Genomic DNA, 20,359 nt, shown 5'->3' on the forward strand with positions numbered 1-20,359 from the left:
CTGCTCCCAGCCCGGGGAGAAGGTGCTGGCATTTACAGTATTGCTTGTCGGGAGTAGAAACACACGGAACAAAGGTGCTGTGCAAATGCTGACTTCGAGCGTGCGTTCCCAGGCTGGAGGGGGACAGGGCTTCCAACTGCCAGCTGGGCACATCTGACTTCCAAACCAGGTTTTAAGGAGCTCCTTTTAATCCATAAGGCAACATCGCTTTACTGCTTGCAGCCCTAGCACCATGCAAGTGTGATGTGATGGCCGTGGCATCGCCTCTCCTTCCTGCTTCATTCCTGCCCTTCGGATGGGGAAACTGAAGCAGTGAGGTTGAGTGATTTACCTCGCACTCTAGAAAAACTTGGTGTGTAAATTAAGGTCTGAATCAAGCTGGTTTTGGCTCCCAGTCCTTGGCTCTGTCTCTAGGTATGGAGATCTTACAGGCAGTGGTCTCGGGAGACTCCAGTTTGGGATATAAGGGAGAGAAAATTAAACTTGTAATCAGCAAAGGGTTTCTCCAGATCCACAGGTCTCTATAAATAAGGAATTAAAACCCAAGTTGTCGACATAATTATTTCTGGCAAGATCCATATCATTTAATTTCATTACAGCTTTTGCCTGGACTCCTGAGTGTTTTGGTTCCACTGCTGTGTACGTTTAAACCGTAACCAGACTTGGAGCTGGATTGTGTTGACTAAACGTCTCTCTTTTCCCACTAAAGCCTTGCAAGATTTTGTTACCAGGTGAAATGAGCCGGTGGTAGATGTCTGTTAGTGGTGAGCCTGGGAAAGCCAAATTGAAAAGTAGTTTTATGAGCAAGGGGAAGGTAAGAAAGATGATTCCCTACAGGTACCGGTGCCGCAGTAGCATACAGGGCTGCTTTGTGGGTATCTCGGGCTCTGGCTGCCTGGCAGGGGGTCTTTCCCTCGGTGGGGTGTCCATCCCCGACACTGAGCGCTGCTGCGTGGCCGGGGGCGCTCGAGAAAGGAGCGGGGCAGGGAGCAGCAGTGAGTTGGTGTCCGGATGCAGTCCCGGGCCCCTCCATCACCGTCTGCGCTAAACCCCGTTAAGTGATGCTCAGTGCTTGCATGGACCCGGCAGGAGCCCCGCTGCTCACCCCGTGGCGTTATGTGATTAAACCCTCTTACAGACTTACGGGGACTAATCCCGTTAAAGAAATGAGCAGCACAAAAGGCAGCAGGAGGGATAATCCCTCTGCTCCTGCCTTGGTGGGCCGGGCTCCCACCCTGGGCTGTGCGGTGGCAGCTCTTCCCACAGCCCTCGGGGACGGGGCCATACCACCCAGCTGGACTGGCCCCCCCGGGCTGTGATGCCCCGCCGTGGGGCAGGTCTACGGTGGCTCTTCCCAAACCCCGACAGCTCCTGCCTTGCCCTGTCTGCAGCCACCGTGGCCGGCACAGGGCTGCCTGGCTCGCAGGAGGTCCCTTGTGAGCGGCCAAAGGCCATCCCAGGTAAATCAGTTAATTCTGGCCCTGCGGTTGTTCATGGTTAGCAGGATTTAATTAAGACAAGCCCTAATTAGTTCTAAGCAGGGTGAATAGTCTGGTTTGCCTGGAAGAGTTCCCCGCTCTTGCCTGGCAGCTGTTAATGAGCGCAGGGCTCCCACTGACGTCGGGAAGCTGAGTCTGTCCTGGGGATGGGGGCACATGGGAGACCCCACAAGGTGCTTGGGGCAGCCCGAAACGGGGGATGAAAATTGCCTCGTGCCACTCCTAGAAGCATCTGCTGGGTTTTGCTGGGCACCCGGATCCATCTTTTTGTTTGGCAAGTGCCACGTTGGACACATTCCTGGATCAGCTGCTTTCCCTGTGGCTTTCTGCTTCTCTTCAGCCCTTCCCATGGGCACGGATCGCAGCGTGCTCGGGGCCCTGCAGCCGGCACCGGAGTATGCCCGGCACCGCGCACTTGCCTTTGCCCAGGGTTTATCAGCAGGAGCAGCCGGAGTCTGGTGCTGGCTCTAGGGGTTATCGTGGGAGATCCTCCCCCTCTGCATTGGAAACGCAGTTTGTGCTGGACCACCCACTGCTGCGCAGGGCTTTGGCAGAGCCACCTCCAGACCTCCTTATCTGCCCCAGCACGGAGGTGCCGTTTGGCTGCCCCGGTTGGAGATAAGCACCAGCCCGTCGCCCAGGGAGCAGCAGCTGGGAGGGTGCCTGGCTCCCCGCAGCCTTTAGCAAGGAAGGGGCATCTTCTGTGGTCTTCTCGTTTTTTTTTTTTTTATTTTTTTTTATTTTTTTATTTTTAAGGAGCTGGGTTTAAAACATGTCATATTTGGAGCTGAGCATCGCAGTGACATGGGCTGAGTGAGCGAGCCCTGCTGTTCCCCGATTGCATCAGGTCACACTTCGACCCCGTGTTCTCCAGCAGCGTTGTGGGATGGAGCTGGCGCCGGCATTTTGCAATGTTCGCTGTGGAAGGAGGGTTGAGTTATGGAGAGGAGGTTAAGGAAAGCCCCAGGCAGAGCTGGGGGCTTTGGGTGCTGTGTCTGGATCAGCTCTATGGGCAGATTTTGTGCAAAAGCTTTGAGGTGTGGGTTTTTTGGGAGGAAGAGGTAGCTCATGTGTCACACCGATGGCTGGGACCGGGGCCCCTCACTCCTCCTGCTTTTTGGAAAATTGCACCCCTGGATATTTTATTGCGGGATTTTTAAATACAAAAGGCCTTACATTGGGTTAACCCCAAGCGCGGGTGCCACAGCGCTGGCTTGACTTACGTTATAAGGAATGCAGAGGATGTTTGGAGCCCTCCCCCTGCCCCGTTTCCTCCAGCAAGCCGTGCCGCCCGGCCAAGACAAATATTGGTAGTAAACTATTGAACTTCCCTGGTCCCGATGCTCCCCGGCACTCACAGAGCAGCGCCTGTTCTCCCCCCTTCCCCGGGCAGGGGCCAGGCTGGGGAGGCACAGATGTGTCCCCATGCTGGGGACAGCCGGGGCAGCGAAACGCTGCTGAGCGGCGGTGGGAGCTGGAAGGCGCGTGGCGAGCGTGCAGCGCGCTCTGCGGAGCTGAAGCACCTGCGGGGCTGCACCCAGCTCCTCCTGCCCTGCGTCCATTGCACCCCTCGCCCCAGCCTGGGCATGCCGTGGGCTTGGTGGCAGAGCAGGGGGAGATCACCAGCCCCAAAGGGCCAGTACGATGGCTTGCCTGGTTTCTCTCCCACCCTGCGTGTGCTTTATTGGGCTCTGCGAGTCTAAATATAGCACCCATAAGTCTAAATATAGCACCCATGATCCCTTCCTCCAGGGTCAGGGGAGGCTGCGGGCGCTTGCGGGGAGGACCAGGAGCCGCATCCTTGCTGGCCCATGGTGCAGATCATGACTTTGGCGTCCCGTGTCAGACATCTCGGCAAACAGCTGGCTTTCTGTGGGGCTGGGGGTTATTTATTGACCTGCTGGGGACTGCACCCTGTCCCCAGAAAAATCAGTCTCTTGGGGCAGCTCTCAGGTCGGTGCTGGCCCCCATGGGAAGTGGATCGCAGTGGGCAGGAAGCAGCTGTAGGATGTGGGGTTTGGTCCATGGTCCTATGATGGTGTCCCCCAGGTCCCACACAGCCCTGGGACGGGTGCTGCAGCGGGGCCATGGGGCCCACAGGGTGAAAGCCAGGAGTTAAGAGCCTGAGCAACCTCAGCCCTTGAGAAACTACCGTTTCTTCCTTGGGTGTGTGGCTGAGAGCGCCCTGCGTGTAACGGGGTGTACGGTGTTCTCTGGGGAGGGAGCGGTGCCCGGTGCATCGCCTGAACCCCTGGTGCTCCCTGGCATGTCCCACAAGAGCCCCCACCTTCTCGAGGGGGATTTCCCTCAGCGTCGGTGGTGCCAAGCTAGCCGCTGCGGGAGCGCAGAGCTGGTACGACTGGATTCCTGCTAATGGCCCAGGGTTATTAAAGGCAACGGATGGGGCCAGCATTAATGAATGATTTGGTGATTGCCCAAGGCTTGGCCTTGGCGAGAAGCTGAAGAGTCCAAAGGGCAGGTTGATACGGCATGGTCAGCGGTTTTATGGTGCGTGGCTCTGGCCAGAGCCTCCAGCTGTGAGCGAGCGTGAGTTTGGTGTGCTTTGTGTCCTGCCCTGGGCAGGAGGGTCCATTTGGGATCCATCGCCTGTCCTTGGAGTGGTGCTGAGGATGTTGAGATGTGCTGCCATGGGTGGCAGTTGTGCCTCTGATTTGGGGCGCTGTAGAGCGGAGCCCGTCTCTCCCCCGGGGCTGTGAGCTCTCCGCTGCAGCACGATCCGGGAAACTCATTCCCAGCATCTCCTGCTGCCTTCCCATCGCCCGCAGCAATCCCTCCCCTCACCCAGGGGGGTCATGGTGAGCGTGGGAAGGACTCTTCCCCCTGTTCCAGCGGCTCGAGCTGTGGTTCCAGCCCTGCACAGAATGAGACTGATGTTCTTTGCCTCCTTTCCCTCCTACCCACCGGAAAACAGATCCCTCTGGGTCTGGTGAGATCCCTTTGCATCCAGAACGGAGATCCTGTGTTTCTTCTCTTGGACAAATCCCAGCCTGCCAGGACCCACGCTGCTGCCCTGTGTTGTCCCAGAGCTGATCCCCCGGAGCAGGGGAGCTCGCTGGCATCCCGGCTGCGTGTTCTCTTGGCAGATGGTGCTGGAAAAGTTGTCTCTCTTAAAGAAAACATATGCACGTGGCGGTTTCGGTCTCCTCCATCCTCCCTCCCTCCGTGTCTCTCCTTGGGCTGGGCCAGCTGCTCCCTGCTCCCAGCCAAGCCTGAGCTGCTGTTCCTGGCTCCAGCCCTGCCCGGGGGAGAGCGCGGCCGCCTTCGCTGTCTGAGTCTGCTCAAACGCCAGCAAAGCTGGGGGGGGGGGGGGGAAAGCTGCTCCTCGCTCGGCTTGCGGCTGAGAAATTCCCCAGCTGTAGGATTGCTGAGGAATGGCGGGGACAGCTCGGCTGGTGGCATCGCTGCTGGGGGGAGGCGGGTGGGATCAGACGGACCCCATGGAGCTGGACATCCCAGCGCCATCCAGCTGCCCTTGTGCGGGGGGTGTGCCTGTTGGGGACCCTCGCCCGGGGTTGTCCCCACTGGGGACGCATGGTCCTCATCAGGACGTGGCCCTGGACGCAGCCCCTCTCCTGAGAGGCTCCTTTGTGCTCAGGGATTTCTGTAATGCCGTGGCTGGAGCTGCGGCATGGTGTCGGGGATTTCGGAGAGGGGCAAATCTAGGCTTACCCCCTCGCCTTAGGCCATCAGCCGCTGATGAGGTCGGGCTCTAATTTCTTTGGCAGCAAATCACTTAAAGGTGGAACACCAGTGGGAGGCCATAAGCGGAATGCTTTTCCCATTACCCCGCTCCGGTGTGGGGTGCCCCCGGGGAGGGCAGGAGCTGTGCTGTCCCGTGGGGCAGCTCAGCCTGGCAGGCACTGTCACCGCGGGCTGGAGATCAGGCGTCCTCCCCACCCTTCACATCCTTCCTGCTCTTGTTTTCTCCTGCCCGGCAGTTTCTCGGGATAATAACCTTTTGTTGTGTGTGGGGCCGTGGCCGAGGTCTGTCTCTGCGGCGGGGTGCTGGCATGGCCACCCAGCTCTCCCAAAGGGTTTGTATCCCACAGTGCCTGCAAGGGACCTGGTTGGGGTACATGGGCTTGGAGGAGACGTGGACGCTTTGGTGCATGGCTCAGAGAGGGTGCGTACCTCTTCTTCGTGCTGCTCCTGCAGTGCCAAGGGACAGTGAAGAACCTCATTGATTTTTTGGTGTTTTTTTTTTTTTTTTTTTTTTCCTGATTGCTTTTGTGTTGACCTGGAAAGGGCTGCTGGGGGCTGAGGGTCACCAGCGATGTCGTGGTTTTGGACATGCCGTCCCCTCCGCTCTGTCTGAAATAGCTGCAGGGCTCAGGGTGAGTGTCCCCTGAGGATGGTGGGGCCCTGCCGAGGCTTGGTACCTGCTGTGGCAGTTTGTGGGCATCATCCTACCTCTCTGCTGCTGGAAGGAGCCATCCTGCGGGCGCAGGGTTTCCATTGCACGTCTAATCTGTCGGGCTGTGACTAAGGACAGAGCAGGAACCTGGCATCACCCCATCCAGCACAGCCAGCCCCCAACTCTGTTCTCCCATCCACTGCAGCAGACCCGGCAGGGGCTGGAGACTCACCCACTGAAAATATCCAAATTACCATATCAGCTGCGGTTTGGCTGTGGCTCCTGCTGAGTACCCGTGGCTGGATGCTTTCCACTGCTAATTGGGATCGCTCGGCTGTCTCCTGGCTCGCCTGCCATCCTCCATCGCTCCCTTTGTGCTGCGTGTTGGCAGGGAAAGTGGCGGGATGCATCCAAAGGGCGCTGGGTGTGCGTGCCGGTGCAGCCCCCGCTCCTCCAGCAGCCCCCCAGGTGGAGACACAGATGCCTGGAGGAGCCCCCTCCCCAGCCAGCGTGAGGATGCTGGGGCAGCAATGCTACAGCTGTTAGGGCAAACATCACAAATCTTAATGTCTTTTGTCCTTTTAAAAATATATATATTTTTTTTTTAATGATTCTATCACTCAAACCCAGCTGGAGCAATTTAAATAATTAGAGCAATTTGAATAATGGAAGCAATTTTAAATAGGCTACAAAAGGCCAGGCCTCGTGTTTGGGGCTGGCAGGCGAGGTGCCCGGCGCTTTGGGTCGGTGGAGACATGAAGCTTTGACACCGAGGAGAGGGACGGTGGCACCGCGGCACAGTTTGTGCCAGCGTCAGGAACCTGCAGCACCCCTCCTCTCCTCCCCGTGATCTTTAAGATGACTCTGCCCATTTCAGGGTGATCACAGGCTCTGCCAAAAGGTATTTCGTGGCAGCTCAGCCGTGTTTGTTTGAGCCCCTCCTTGTCTCTCGGGGCAGCGATGGCTGTGGGTGCTGCCGCGGTCCCTGCTCGTCCCTGGGGAGCACCCAGAACTTTCTCCCGGTTTGGGAGTTGCGGTTTGGCCACTGCCCAGGAGATGCTGTGAAGCAACAAGTGTCAGTCAGGCTGTTGGGTCTGTAATGGAAGAATGAAGTCAGGTTTTTCTATTGATGGCTGGTGTCTGAGCCGAAACACCTCCTTGGCTAACGGGGCGGGTGGTAATTAGAGTTGTGGCTGTATAAAAATGGAAGCAGGTTGTTTACTGAGCTGGTCCTGACCAAGGATTTATTCCTGGCCTGGCTGGTGGAAAAACCTCGGAATTGCCCCCTCCTTCTGCAGGTTCTTGGGGGGTTCTGGCCAGTCAGGGCACCTTTGGGTGCTGGAACTGCCACCTTTCTCCCCAGACACAGCTGCGGATGGGCGCAGCTCAGTCCTGCGAGGAAGGGGAACATCTGCTTGTGTTTCGGCGCGCCTGGCGTCCCACCAGCCGCCTCTCCCCTTCCCCCTCCTTTATTTATAGCATTTCACCAACATCTGGAGTTTGAGCCGATTCGGCGCTGGCTGACTCTGAGCTGGGGGACGGAGCTGGGTGAAACGTGTGCGGCCGGGGAGTAGGGGGGGAGCATTGAGCCCTTCCGAGCAGCGTAGCGGGGGGGGGGCCGCAGCATCCCGGTGTGGAGCTGAGGACCATCCGGGGGTTGGGAAGCCCCAGGAGCATCCTTGCTCTGCTTTTCCCAGCGATGGGAGGAGAGCTGCCGCGTCCTTGCCCTGTGGCGCAGACCTGGGGGTGCTCTGCCTCCCCCCTCGCAGCACTGCTGGCCCATGGTCCCACTTTCTGGCTGGGTTTCGAGGCTCCTTTGACATTTGCCATCAGCAGTCAGCACACACACACCCGCCCCCCTTCCCCAAAGTGTCACCAAGGTCCTCCTGGCCCCGGGGGATGCAGGGCTACAATAGCCCCCTTTCTGGTGCTGCGTTATTGGGAAAACTTGAGTCATTCCTGGGGGAAGGGGAATGAAAACCAGCCTGGCTGTAGCAGGCGGCAGCTCCCTGGCACGGCCGCCAGTGGAGGCAATAATCCCACTCCTGGCTGTGGTACCAGCCCAAAGCCTCCCCGGTTCTCACGGTGAGCAGGGCTGTGGGCAGCGCTGGCAGCCACGGTGAGGGTTCCTGCTTCTCCCAGCTTTCCTCATCTTTGTAGTGTGAAAGACAGCAGATTTTCACATCTGGGAGGTGAGGACCCTCCCTCCCCTTCCCAGATCAGGGTGATAAGCATCTGCTTAAAGTTAAGTGCATCCCAAAATCTGAGTGAAGGCAGCTGGCTTTGAGCTTCCAAAAAAATTGTAGTAATAATAGTGGCAATTAAAGCTTGCCTGCGGGTCAGCTCGGCTCCTAGTATAACCATTACTGACAAGGGAGGGTGCCTGTGTTAGGGCGGGTGTAAATGGGCCCCTTGTTCTGGCGGTGATGTGGCCCTGGGCCCCCTTCCTGCATGAGTTTCTCCCCCCATTCGGCTCTTTCCCGGCTCTCAGTGTTGCCCTTTGCTGCTCTGCCTGCTGGTGTTCGGGCTTTGGTCAGGGTCCTGCGCTGCTGGAGCTGCCCTTCTCTTCTGCAATTCCCAGAGGCAGCCCTGCATCCCTCCCCTGCATCCCTCCCCTGCATCCCTCCCCTGCATCCCTCCCCTGCATCCCTCCCCGGAGCAGAGAAGCCAAAGTGCAGGAGTTGGAGAGGTCCTGGCTGGAGGCAAGACAGCAGGGATGGACACCAAAGCCCTGAGCAGTGTCCTTTGTCCCCTAAGGACATCTTGGTGTCCCAAGGCGGCCATGGGGCAGGACAGGAGCCTGGTGTCTCCTCGCCCTGGCAGGCTTTGGCAGTGGTTTTCTTTGCAGGGAGCAGGTGAGCAAAGGAGCCATTTTCTGACTGAAAACACATGTGAGAGGAGAGGAAACACCACGGGAGCTGACTTAAAAGAAAATATGTTAACAATGTAAATTAGGCTCCTGCCTGTGCTTTCTCCAGCTTGGCTGAGCAGAGGCGGAAAGGCTTGACGTGTCGCAGGGTGATCTGGAGCCTGGAGTGTGTCCGGGAGGTGCAATTCCTGACAGGGCTGATTAGACCCTATTTAACTGCCCCCAGGGAATGGCAGAGCCCACGGGGCTGGGCCGTGGAGGCGATGCCGGGAGCAGCCCCGAAAGCGCCGGTGGGTGCAGAGTGCCAGGGGTGAGGTGGTCCCAGGCAGGGTTGAGCCGATTAGGTGACAAGCCCTGATCTCCGGTGATTACGCACTGTGACGGGGCCAAGGCGGCCATCAATGCCCCTGGCAGATAAGCTCAGCTTGGTTTGAGCAAATCCCCATTCCGAGGGGACAAGTGGGGCCAGAGCTCTTGTTCTCCTCACAGTGTGGCTGTGGGACGCTGTGCGCTTCCCGGCTGTGCCGAGAGCATCCCTTCAGCCTTGGAAGAGGTTCAGGGGTTGAATCCCCTTGCTGAGGTGCACAGCAGCATCGTGGCTTCGGCGCGCTGGTCTGCAGGAGCTGCTCCGCCCCGCGGTGTGCCAGGACCCACCGGGCTCCTGCAGCAGATGGTACCGACCTGGCTTCGGCTGCTAGACTAGCTCTGTGTCTGTGCATGTGTTCCTAGGATCGTAGAATGGTTCGGGTTGGAAGGGACCTTAAGGATCATCTAGTTCCAGCCCCCCTGCCCTGGGCAGGGTACACCTCCCACTAGACCAGGTTGCTCCAAGCCCCATCCAGCCTGGTCTTGAACACCTCCAGGGATGGGGCATCCACATCAGCCCTCCTCCTCCTCTCCTGGAAGACCCAGGAGAGGCAGATGTCCACACTGGCACTGGTGTTTTATTCCTGGAATAAACCCCCAAAGCCTGCCTTTTCAAGGGGTTTAGCCCGTCACAGTGTGTGCATTTGCTTGTGCGGTGCGGGGAGCTGTGGGGTGGAGGGGCTGGAGATGGTCCTGGGACTTGGCCGCCGCATCCTGGGTAGGGAGAGACCCACGGCTGCTGTGGCTGGGTCGGCCAGGGCTGGGCTGCTGGGGAGTTTGCATCGTGCTCAAAAGCCTGTGCTAACGCCCGTGTGATGGGGGTCTTTGAAAAGCCCTTTTTCATCCCCAGCCCTGCTCCGAGTCGGGCTCTGGGTGATGGTTTGGAGGCAGGGATTAGGCAGTGAGCTGGGGCTGGGGGGAGCAGGGGGGCAGCCCCATCCCAGAGCTTGGGGCTGGGTCAGCGGTGATGGCAAACAGGTCTGTGACACTGGTGGCCTCGCGGCGTTGAGCTGGGGCTGGTGTGTGGGTGCTGGAGCCAAGGAGGGGCTATTCGAGGGGCAGGTGGGTTTTGCATGGACAGTGGAGCGTGGGGGCCTTCCTTCCTGCCACTCAAAATCCAGGAGGTGATTTTGTTTCAGGAAACAGAAAAGACCAAAATGCCAACGATTTGGTGCTTCTGCAAGTGGATTCTGCTTGCATGGAGGTTGGTAGCTGCTAATTAATTGCATGGAAACCGCTCGTTAATCAGAGCCGGTGACATTTATGATACCGGCACCATGGTGGAGTGTGCCTGAAACATCCAGGTGTCCAAGACGGGAAGGGTCCTGGGCACTGGAGGGGGCTGCGCGGGGGTGGCACGAAGCCTGTGCTGTGGCATCCCAGTGAGCTGCGGGGGGTGTCCCCAGGGGACCCTGGATCCCAGCAGCAGCACTGGAAACTCTAAGGGGGGAAAAAAAACATCAGATGCTGCAGGAGTTGCAATGAGATTGTGAGAGCTGGTAACACCCAACCACTGTTTGGTTTTGATTTGTGTTTTTTGTTTTTTGGTTTTTTTTTTTTGAAAGTATTTCATTGTTATTTAATGTCTTGTTTGTGCATTTCTAAATGGACTGGCTTGAACAGCGTTTCCGAAACCTTTTTCCTTCTAAAATGACAATGATTTGCCTCAAGCAGCAGCTCGAGGGGTGGTGTGGCAATGCAGCTTATCGTCCGAGCAGCGTTTGTCTGCACACACACGTGTACCTGTGGATGGGTGTAGACACTGGATACTTGTAGGTGGAGTATGACATGGCCATGCTATTGCTTCTTAATACAATTTGTGAAATTAACGGCCACCGGTAGTATCTGGATACCTAGAGGGGAAAAAAAAAAAAAATTGCTGCTTTTGCAATTTTTTTTGCACGCAGTTTCTTCTGCACACAAACAGACAAAAAGGTACGGTTAATTTTTTTTTTTACTTTCTAGTATACATGTGAATCTAACTTACCTAAACTTAACTAAACTAAACAAAAAAGCTTTTGTGTTCTTGGCGTGTGAAAGGGCAGCAAAGCTGCCTCTGGAGCAATACCGAAGCCTTTCCATAGGGGTTTTTCTCTGCACGCAGGTGAGCGACGGTGGGTTTCTGGGAGCCCAGATAACGTGCCACCGTTACAGGGAACGCTTTGTCGCAGGGCTTGGGTTTCACAAAGGCAAAATCCCCCCAGGAGCTTAGGAAATATCTTCCCAGAACACAACCAGGGAAACGCTGGCACCGCTCGAAAAGAAAAATAAATAGCAGAGCTGGCAAAGAGACGCAGCAGCTCCGTGTCAACAGAGCATGTAAGGCGAAGTGTTTGAGCATGTACTCGGGGCTGGGTGAAGCGAAGGGAGCGTCGGTGTTTGCTTAATCCCAGAGAGGGGCTTTGCGGAGCTCTGGTCTAAGACCTATTTTTTTTTTTTTTTCCAGTGGCCGAGGATTGCGTTAGTCGGGAGGTTTAAGAGCCCTGCGAAAGCCCCGGATCATCTCTGTGGTGGGATAAGCAGTTTTGCCGGAGGATTTCTGCTCAGAACAGATGCTGAATGGGGATTATTTATTTATTTATTTATTCTAAAAACAAAGGTCTTGAATTCCTTTCGGTTAAGGCCCTCGAATTCAAGATTTTGTGGTGAAAGCGGAGCCCAGCCCGTGTGGGACATGGCACCGCTCGCCACCCTCGCAGCCAAAGGGATCCTGCAGACGAAGCTTCCCCCTGCGCGGTTTATTTGTTGAGGAATTTGATTTCACTGGCGATCCCGGGGGATCCCCCGACAGCAGAGGGACTGGCCCAGCTGGCGTGTCCCCCCCGCAGCCACTTGCTGAGCCCCGGGGATCCCCGTGATGGGACGGCAGCTACAGCGCGGCATTTTTGGGCGATTTTTCTCGGTGCTTTCCCATTGCTGCCTGAGCTCTGGCCCTGTAAAAATGATGCGAGAGGAAAATGGTTTAAAAAGGTGCTTTTTAAACCCAAATAGGTGATCCCGGATGGGTTCCCTTCTGCTTGTGAGATGTGCCCCCTTTTCCTAGCTGCGCCAAGCCCCGTGCATCCTTTAAGGTCGCGCGGATCCGACCCTCTTTGGCCAGTTGAATCATTTCCTGTTTTCTTCACTTTTTGAAGAACTCCAAGGCAAGCTGGAAATATTTGCAGATAGGGTGAACTAACTGCTCCGGGGCCATGGGAAAAATACAGGCGTGCTAAATCTGCGGAGGGAGAGGATGCGAGCGCGGGGTCGTGGCTTTTACTTACTTTTTAAAGTATGTCCTGAATTTTACTGAGCAGGTAGCTGAGGCGCTTTGGGAGCTGTTTTGGCAGGAGCTGGGTTTTATTGATCCGGTGAGCGTTGCACCAGTTGGTCTTGATGTCACACCGATGATTTAGATGTTGCATTGATGATTTTTTCCCTTTTAAGAACCAATCTGTCCACTGAGGTGTTGATGCCAAGAACATCTCCCGGGCAGGTATCTCTGGGTCTTTTTTCCCCCAGAACTTGTCCTGGCAGCATCCACGTGCCCCACAAGCTCAGCTGCAGTGTGTGAGCAGTTGGTAAGGCTTTTCTTGCAGCTCCCTCTGTGCTTTTTTTTAATCTCTGTGAATGTTCAGCTACAGTTTGCAGCTGGTCCAAGCAAGCCCCGAAGACTGCGATGGGTGCTGCTGATGGCGGCTCTCATTTTTAACTGCTTTTTTGAAGCATTTGGTGCTCTGCGCAAAGGAATCTGAGTGGCCAATGTGTCCCTCCTGCGCCCGGAGCGGCGGCATCCTGAGCGGCTCTGACCTGGCGTCCAGCAAGGGCTGGTCATCTCGCATCCCTCTTTTCTTCCCAGGTGCTGGGATTGGGCTGGTCAAGCTGGTCCTGGGTCCCGATCCACTTCTGTCTTCCCTGTGCATTGCATCCGTGGCCAAAATTCCCCCTGCTTTTTTGCCCCAGGACTCTAGCACCAGTCTCACGGCTCACCGTCAGAGAGCAGCAGTCGCCACGCACCCGTGGGAGCAGATGGGTGCAGCTTCAGCCCTTGCTTTGGCGGGGAGCGCTGATGCGCAGCCCTGGGGAAGGCTTTGCTGTCACCTCCCCGCCTTGGGGTTCGGTGGGGCTGGGGTCCCACGGGGGGTTCAGGCTGCCAGCCCCGCGGGGACTGTGTTTGGAAGAGCTCAGTGGGAGGCAGCAAGCTGCAGGGGCAATGGAGGAGGCGGTTCGGTGTGGTCAGCCGCCCTGGGGAGATGTGGCTGTAAGTGATGGGGGGGAAAATAGTGGCTTTTTTTTTTTTTTTTTTTTTTTTTGCATTTGTGTTCCCAAGAAAAGGGCTGTGTGGGGATGGAGGCTGCAGTCACGCCAGAGCCATCCCCTGAGCTCTTCCAACCCACCAGCTTGAGTATTTCATAAGCGGCTTGAGGAGAGCTGTGCTGGGATGTTTATTTACATCCCGTTGAGCCGGCGGGTGCCCGTGGGTTGGAGCAAGCGCCGGACGGGGCAAGGGGGAGATTCCCCCCACAGTGAAGCCATCGCGGTGGGTCTCTGCCTTCCCTTGCCCTGTCCCCAGGTCCCACCCCATCCCCAGGTCTCATCCCATTGCATTAGAGCCTGCGGTCGGTGCTGGAGGGTGTCCGGAGCCCCTGCTTGCCGGGTGGCCATGGTCACGGCTTGCAGTATGGGGACACGTGCTCTCCGTGGCATGAAGTGGGTATTTCTTGCTGGGATTATTTGGGTTTATCTCTCATCATCTGTGGCCTCTGTCCCCTGCCAGCGGCAGCAGTGTCACCCCGGATGGGTGTGTTTGTGTCACCAACGGTGCCCATGCTCGGTGCAGGTGACGGCTGATGCCCCGTGCGCCTGGGGATCCTCTGGCCCTGAGCTCTGCCCAGTGGGGAGCCCAGCTGGGGACAGGGACATGCATGGGTAATATTAGTCATGTTTTGCTGTTTGCATTAATGCGGTGCCCGTAGGTACGGAGCGAGGGGCGGTGCCCTGTGGCCGTGCCGAAGGAAAAAGGCAGCAGAGCCATCCCCCAGCACGGCAAATCCCTGCAGGTGACTGCTCTGCGTGTCCCTGCCTGGCGCTCCTCTGGGAATTTCCTTCTTTGAGGGGATGAAGGAGGTGGGATCAGCCCCTGAAGTGACTTAGCCGTGGTGGCCCCGGCAGCAGGAGCCGGCAGTGCCCAGCCGCCCGGTGATCGGCTTGGATGCTGTGCCCCTCCTGTGGGAATCAGGTATTCACCTCGGGGGTGCCATTGGCAGGTCACCGCTGTCCCCACGGGAGATCAGCAAGTGCTGGTGAATTAATTCAGCTCTTCACTGCCCTCCGTATTTGCCCCACCGTGACTTGCAGTGGCCAAAATCGCCTTGTATCATTGCAAATGGAGTTATTCCCTGTGATCATCGACACACGCAAGGACCCTGCGGATAGTCCGGCTCCACAGTGGCAGTGGGAAATGTCCTTTGGCTTGTTTGGCTCTTGCTGTACAGGGTCTATGTGCAGCTGGAGCCCCTTGGGCATTGGGGTTTTCCACGTGAGCGGTGGCCAGGCCAGGTCTGCTGGGCATCAGCCATGGCTGTCCTCAGCTCCCGCAGCCCTTCCTGGAGAGGAAGCAGCTTTTAAGCCATAATGAGGGTGTTTTGCAGAAATAACCCCAAGGTGCTGTGAGTGCAAGGAGCTGCCGGCACAGGCATTTCCAGCGAGAAGCCCGCATGGGGCACGTAGGAGCCCCAGAGCTGCCCGAGGAAGGGAGGGGGTGTAGGTTTGGTGTTTCATGGTGCCTTTTGGCAAAGACGGGAACGTGGAGGAAATTGCTGCGTGGGTTTTCAATTTGAAAGGAAGGGCTGTAAGAGATTTCATCGTAAATGCGATCTGAAAAAAAAAAAATTAAAGGTCTGATAGCAGGAGGGGAGCAGCATTTCTTTTAATGAAAGATTAAAACTCAGCCACAGGGGGTGTTTTCCTTAAACTACAGATGGAAATGAAAACCTCTGTCTCCAAAGCGGTTCTTGCCGGAGACGTGGTGCTGTGCCGTGAGCCGGTGCTGCCCAGCGTGTGGGCTGGAAGGGGCTGTGGAGAGGCTGGTGGGGGCAACGGCATCCGAGGGAGTGTAATGGGTCCAGCAGACCTGGAGAAAAGCTGGTGTTTGTTGCTCCCCAGCTGCCCCGAGGAGACGTAAAGCGTTTTCCATGGGATGGGGGGAAGGCGCTAACCTCTTCGCATGCTCCTGTACTGTTCATCCTACAGCAAGCTCAGCCTTTAGGATCTGCAGGGAGCCATCAGGCGTGGTGTTCGTCACCCCGGTCCCCAAAGCCCCTCCGCTGGGAGGTGACCAAACCTGCAGGCGATGCCAGTGTCACTGGGATCGAGAGCAAGGCACTGCCTTAAATAAATAACTAAGGTTAATGCGGTGTCTCGGTGGGCCTGTGTGCTTTGCCCGGGCTTTCGGGTTCAGTTCCTCCCTGCCCGGGGCTGTGGCCATGGGGCTCGGCCGTTGCCGGGGGGCGTCTTGGCTTATGGGTGGACTTTATCTGGGCTGCTTTTGATGAAGGAAATGCATTTTTTGTTTTGTTTTAATTTTTCTGGAATGGTTTCGGACAATTGATTTTCTAAAATAGACTCAATGAGAGGAAATTCATTTGTTAAGCTGTCCCCGTTCAGGGTAACGGGAGGACGGGGTGCAGATACAGTGCTTCCTTGGTAGCTTTATTTATGATTGCATCTACTTTAGAGCAAAACTAGACCTATAAATTAAATCTTTTGTCTCCCCCCCCCCAACCCCTCCTCTGTTAATCAGGATTTAAACGGGCAGAAGGAGCTGTGCCCACGTCTCTGCCACCTGAAGAAAGGTCCTAATGGCTACGGCTTCAACCTGCACAGCGAGAAGTCCCGGCCGGGGCAGTTCATCCGCTCGGTCGACCCCGACTCACCGGCCTCCAGAGCGGGGCTGCGGCCCCAGGACCGGCTGGTGGAGGTAACGGCGCGGGGGCTCGGCATCTCCTTTCCTGGGGAGCCTCTGGGGGTTTCCTCGGCGCATGCCATGCGGGGGTGTTCGATCCTGCCCAGCCTGGCAGGAGCAGCTGGGTCCTGTCCCCATTTCACGGGTGGGAAGAGGGACAGCAGAAGTGATGGGACCCTTGGGAAGCCTGAAGCTGAAACAAACCCCCATCTTGTGACCTTTTCCGTCACATCCCCCCTGTATTCCTCTGTAATACAGAGCTGTAAGACCCATGTGGGTGCTTAGGCAGTGGCTTTGTGGTCCTTTGGCAGCTCATTCAAAGCGGGCACTTGCGAGCGCTGAGATCTAGACGGTGCTGCTGACTCCGGCTGGAACAGCGGAGGGTCGGAGCAGGTGAACTGCGCCCCTGTGCCCATCCAGGTGGCTCGGGGGTGGCAGCGGGATCCTGTGGACAGATGGGGTGCTTGGTGGGTTCCCATCTTCCCCCTGCAGCACAGCGAGTCGCACGCTCAGTGGCATTGCCTGATGCCACTTGGTGCTGGAGCTGGAACTGCAGCAAAAGGGGTGTGGGGACATGTGTGACCCGTCCCACCACCAGTGCAGGGGACAGGGTGGCCTCCCACCCAGCCACACTCCAGTCTGACGTCCTGCTGCGGGCGTAGGGACACATTGGTGCTGCCTATCTGAGCTGATGCCTGCCAGGCAGGCGTTTGTAAAAAGAGGGGAAAAAACCTTTGCAGAGATTTTAAGATGGAAAATTGTGAAAGATGGGGAGAAACTGCTCTTGGAAGCAGCTTCCTGGTCACAGAGTACTGGACAACACAAGTTTTGATGGAATCGCATCTTATGTTTTTCCTGAAGAATGAGGCTCCCCCATCCAGAGCTGCCTGGGCTCTGGGCAGGGCTTGAGCAGGAAGAGGGACAGGCAGGGCTTGATCCGGCAGCTGGTGTCCCAGGCACGGCGGCCATCACCTCTTTGCCTTCTGCACCATGGGAGGACCCCCGCTCAGGGGCGGATGCGTGGCCCTTCCCCAGGAGGATGAACCCCAAAACCCTCCCGTGGGGACCAAGCCGTGGCCCTCGCTGCCGGCTCAGAGCGGGAATGGGGTTTGCATTCCCTGGAAGAAAACACTCTCAACCTGCAGAGCCGGGCGAGTCGGAGAAATAACTAAAACCAAAGCGCTCGCCTGCTTTCTAGCCCCGTGAATTATTGTCCCCTGGCCCATGGGAGCTGCTGCCTCTTCCCGGCACCTGAAAGTTTAATGCCGGGAGCAGTGTGGGGCCAGGAGCAGGGTGCCGGCGGCAGCGCGGTGTCACGGCGAGGGGTTGTGTTATTTATTTATCGGTGCTTGGCGGAGTGCCTGGCGCACACAAAGCGGTAAGGGGTGAGCTAGCGAGCTTGGAAACCTGATCCCCTCCGTACCTGCTCTTTGGGGCTTCGATAAATATTTGATGCCCCCCAGCCCTGCTGCCCTGGGTGGGCTGGGGGTGCTGGGGTGGGGGGAGAGCAGCCCCGAACCGCCTTGCCGAGCTCAACCAGGGGTGAGCATCGGGTGCAAATTGGGGTGACCTTTCCCCTGGGGGACACTGCTGGGGACAGAGAGGGGTCACAAGCCGGCAGCTGCGGTAGCCAGTGAGATGCAAAGCCTGGGAAGGGCTGGGGGAGGCGGGGGGTGGGGGGAGAGTGTGTTGTGTCCCTTTTCATCCCAGCCCTTGCAGCCATATCCTGGCCCTCAGGACCTGCTTCTGCCCCGGGGTTGTGTTCAGGCATCCGAAACGCAAAGGGGAACCCAAAGTTTGGAGCCTGCCCAGCTCAGGCTCTGCAGCGTTCACCTGCCTTGTCCCTTCGCAGTGGGAATGGGCAACTGCTGCCTCTGGGTCGTGTCCAGGCTGTTGGGGGGGCCGGAGACCCCAAAGGACCTCCAAAGGAGGGTCTCCAGCCCCCCGACAGCCTGGGCACGACCCAGGGGCGGTGTCTGCCTGTCCCCGCTGCGATGCAGCCATGACTCTGCAATGAGAGGGACCATGGCTGGGCCAGGACCAGGCTCATCCACTGTCCTGCTTCCCTGGGACGGGCTGCCACGTTCTGCTGATGCTGGGGCAATGCCGTGCCGGCGTAACTCAGCTCCCTGGGGGGCTGCTGGGATGGGGTTACCCCACTCCTGGGCTCAGTCCCCGGCTCTGGTGTTGGTGTGTTTCGGGGTCCAGCATGGGAGAAAGCAGCTGTCTGCCTGCAGGCGGAGGAGGAATAAAAAAGTGTCGATGGTGGTGATACCTGCTCTCCTGACGGCCCCACAGGAGAGCAGGCGTGTGCATCCAAAGCGTGCAGTTGTAATGTTATGTCCGCTTCTCCTAACAAAGGCTGGACAGATTTCTTTATAGAACATAGAATCATAGAATGGTTCGGGTTGGAAGGGACCTTAAAGACCATCTAGTTCCAACCTCCCTGCCATGGGCAGGGACACCTCCCACTAGACCAGACTAGAAAGCTGTAGTAATGGAGTAGCTATTTTTTAAAAGGAGGAGGTTATTCCGTTCCTGGTGATCTCTATCCCACCAGCGGTCTCTCCCCTTCTCCATCCAAGCTGAATTAGCCCATCGCTCTGCTCTCCTGTGGGCAGGCGCCTTCAGATGCCAAAGGCAGGATGGGCGGCGAAGGGTGGGTTGAGCTTTGCTGGAGACGGGCTGGAGCAGTGAAAAGAGTTTATCAAACAAAAGCGGGTCCAGCCGCGAGGGGCTGGGCGGCGCAGAGACCTTCCCCTGCGGGACAAAGGGTGATTCATTCCCCACCGCGAACAATGCCTTGAAATCACAATTGTCCCCTCGCTGTGGGGAACAACCGGGAGCAGAGGATCACATTCCCTGGTAGGTCCCGGCTCGCACGCAGGGAAGGGAGAAATGAATCTGTGCAGCAGGCACAGAGACTCGCCTGCCGGGGACATGGGAAATACACGTGTTTTTTCTGTCAGGGAGGGACGAACGATGGTGTGGTGATGCCACAGACAGCTGAGCAGGGACGGGGAGCTGGACACACCAGTGGCACCCAGCCTGCTGCCCGTGCACATGGTTGCACCCCGTAGGCAGCCTGAGATCCCTGGGGCACATCCAAGGTGAAGGCTGGCTTTGAAATCACTAAAGAGGGCAACCAGAGCGTTTTGGCAGGACCTGGGTGGGTGAGGCGATGGTGGAGTCTGGGGTCCGTGATTCCTGATGGATGTGTTTGGGATGCAGGCAGAGGCAGAGGTGTGCAGTAACATGAAGGATGCTCTGGCAGAGGCACCGGGTAGGTGGCCGGGTGGTAGGAGGCCATGGCTGGCTTGAGAGGGCAAAGGAACAAGCCTGTAGCCTTCCTGTCATCCCAACGGAAACTAATAAAAGGAAAATCCCATGACTCAGGGGATGAGAAGTCTGCTCCAGGGGTCTGTGAGCAGCGTCTCTGCTGTGGGGGGCACAGATTTAGGTTCTGATGCTGTCACTTTGCAGGTGAATGGCATAAACGTGGAAGGCCTGCGGCACTCAGAGGTGGTGTCCCACATTAAGTCCAGGGAGAACGAAGCCAGGCTCCTGGTGGTGGACCCTGAAACAGATGATTACTTCAAGAAGCTGGGGGTGACCCCCACGGAGGAGCACACTAAAGGTGAGACCTCGCTTTCCCTGGGTGACTCTACGCCGTTCCTGTGGCTCCCTGTGTCGTGGGTGGGATTTCAGAAGTGAGGGAGAGTCATGTTTCCCTTCTGTCTCATCCCTCTGTAGTTTCCTGAGCACCACCCAGCTATTTATAAATAGTGAGAATGCTCCCTATTCTAGCCATAAAACATTTATTTTTACACGGTGAATAATTAGCTTAGGAACTTGCTGCCATAAAGTGACTGAGGTAAAGCGTAGTGGGATTTGGGGGGAGCTGGGTGCCCGGTGAGGGATGCTCTGATGGGACCGGTCCATCTGGTTGGGGCTGGGAAGCCTCTCCCGATGGCAGTTCCTCCAGCCCCTCCGTTTCGGCTGCAGCACCCGTACCCTGGGAGACGGGGTGGCCCCGTGGGGTCGGGGGGAGCAGAGCGGTCCGCCCGGGGTGCTGAGCTGGGGTCTTGGGAGAGAAAGGGCAATAAATCCCCCGCTGCCCTTTGCTCCAGCGAAGGAGCCCGAGGGTGCATCGAGAAACACCAAAGCAAACACCGTGTGTGCGCAGAGGGAAGGGTTTCACGCTGGGGCGATCACAGGGGTGGCTGTTGCAGGAAATGCTTTCCTTGCTGTTGAAACCTGGCAGAGAAAGCTGCCCGTCCGCTCCCCAACCTGTTGTACTGCAGCTC

The 20,359-nt window shown here is 57.2% G+C and overlaps 1 protein-coding gene across 3 annotated transcripts in view; it reads left to right on the forward strand.

Moving 5' to 3' along the window:
- The window catches only part of NHERF2 (NHERF family PDZ scaffold protein 2), a 42,047-nt gene that overhangs the window by 12,208 nt on the left and 9,480 nt on the right, over positions 1–20,359 (forward strand). For all 3 annotated transcript variants that reach the window (XR_008467987.1, XM_054211165.1, XM_054211164.1), the window contains exons 3-4: positions 15,891–16,067; positions 19,536–19,689. Coding sequence is in view for 2 of the 3 variants with exons in the window: in XM_054211165.1 (XP_054067140.1) it covers positions 15,891–16,067; positions 19,536–19,689 (331 nt within the window). In the remaining variant the exon portion in view is untranslated. The remainder of the gene's footprint in view (positions 1–15,890; positions 16,068–19,535; positions 19,690–20,359) is intronic.

This window comes from Rissa tridactyla, chromosome 8 (assembly GCF_028500815.1).
Source record: "Rissa tridactyla isolate bRisTri1 chromosome 8, bRisTri1.patW.cur.20221130, whole genome shotgun sequence".
NCBI lineage: Eukaryota > Metazoa > Chordata > Aves > Charadriiformes > Laridae > Rissa > Rissa tridactyla.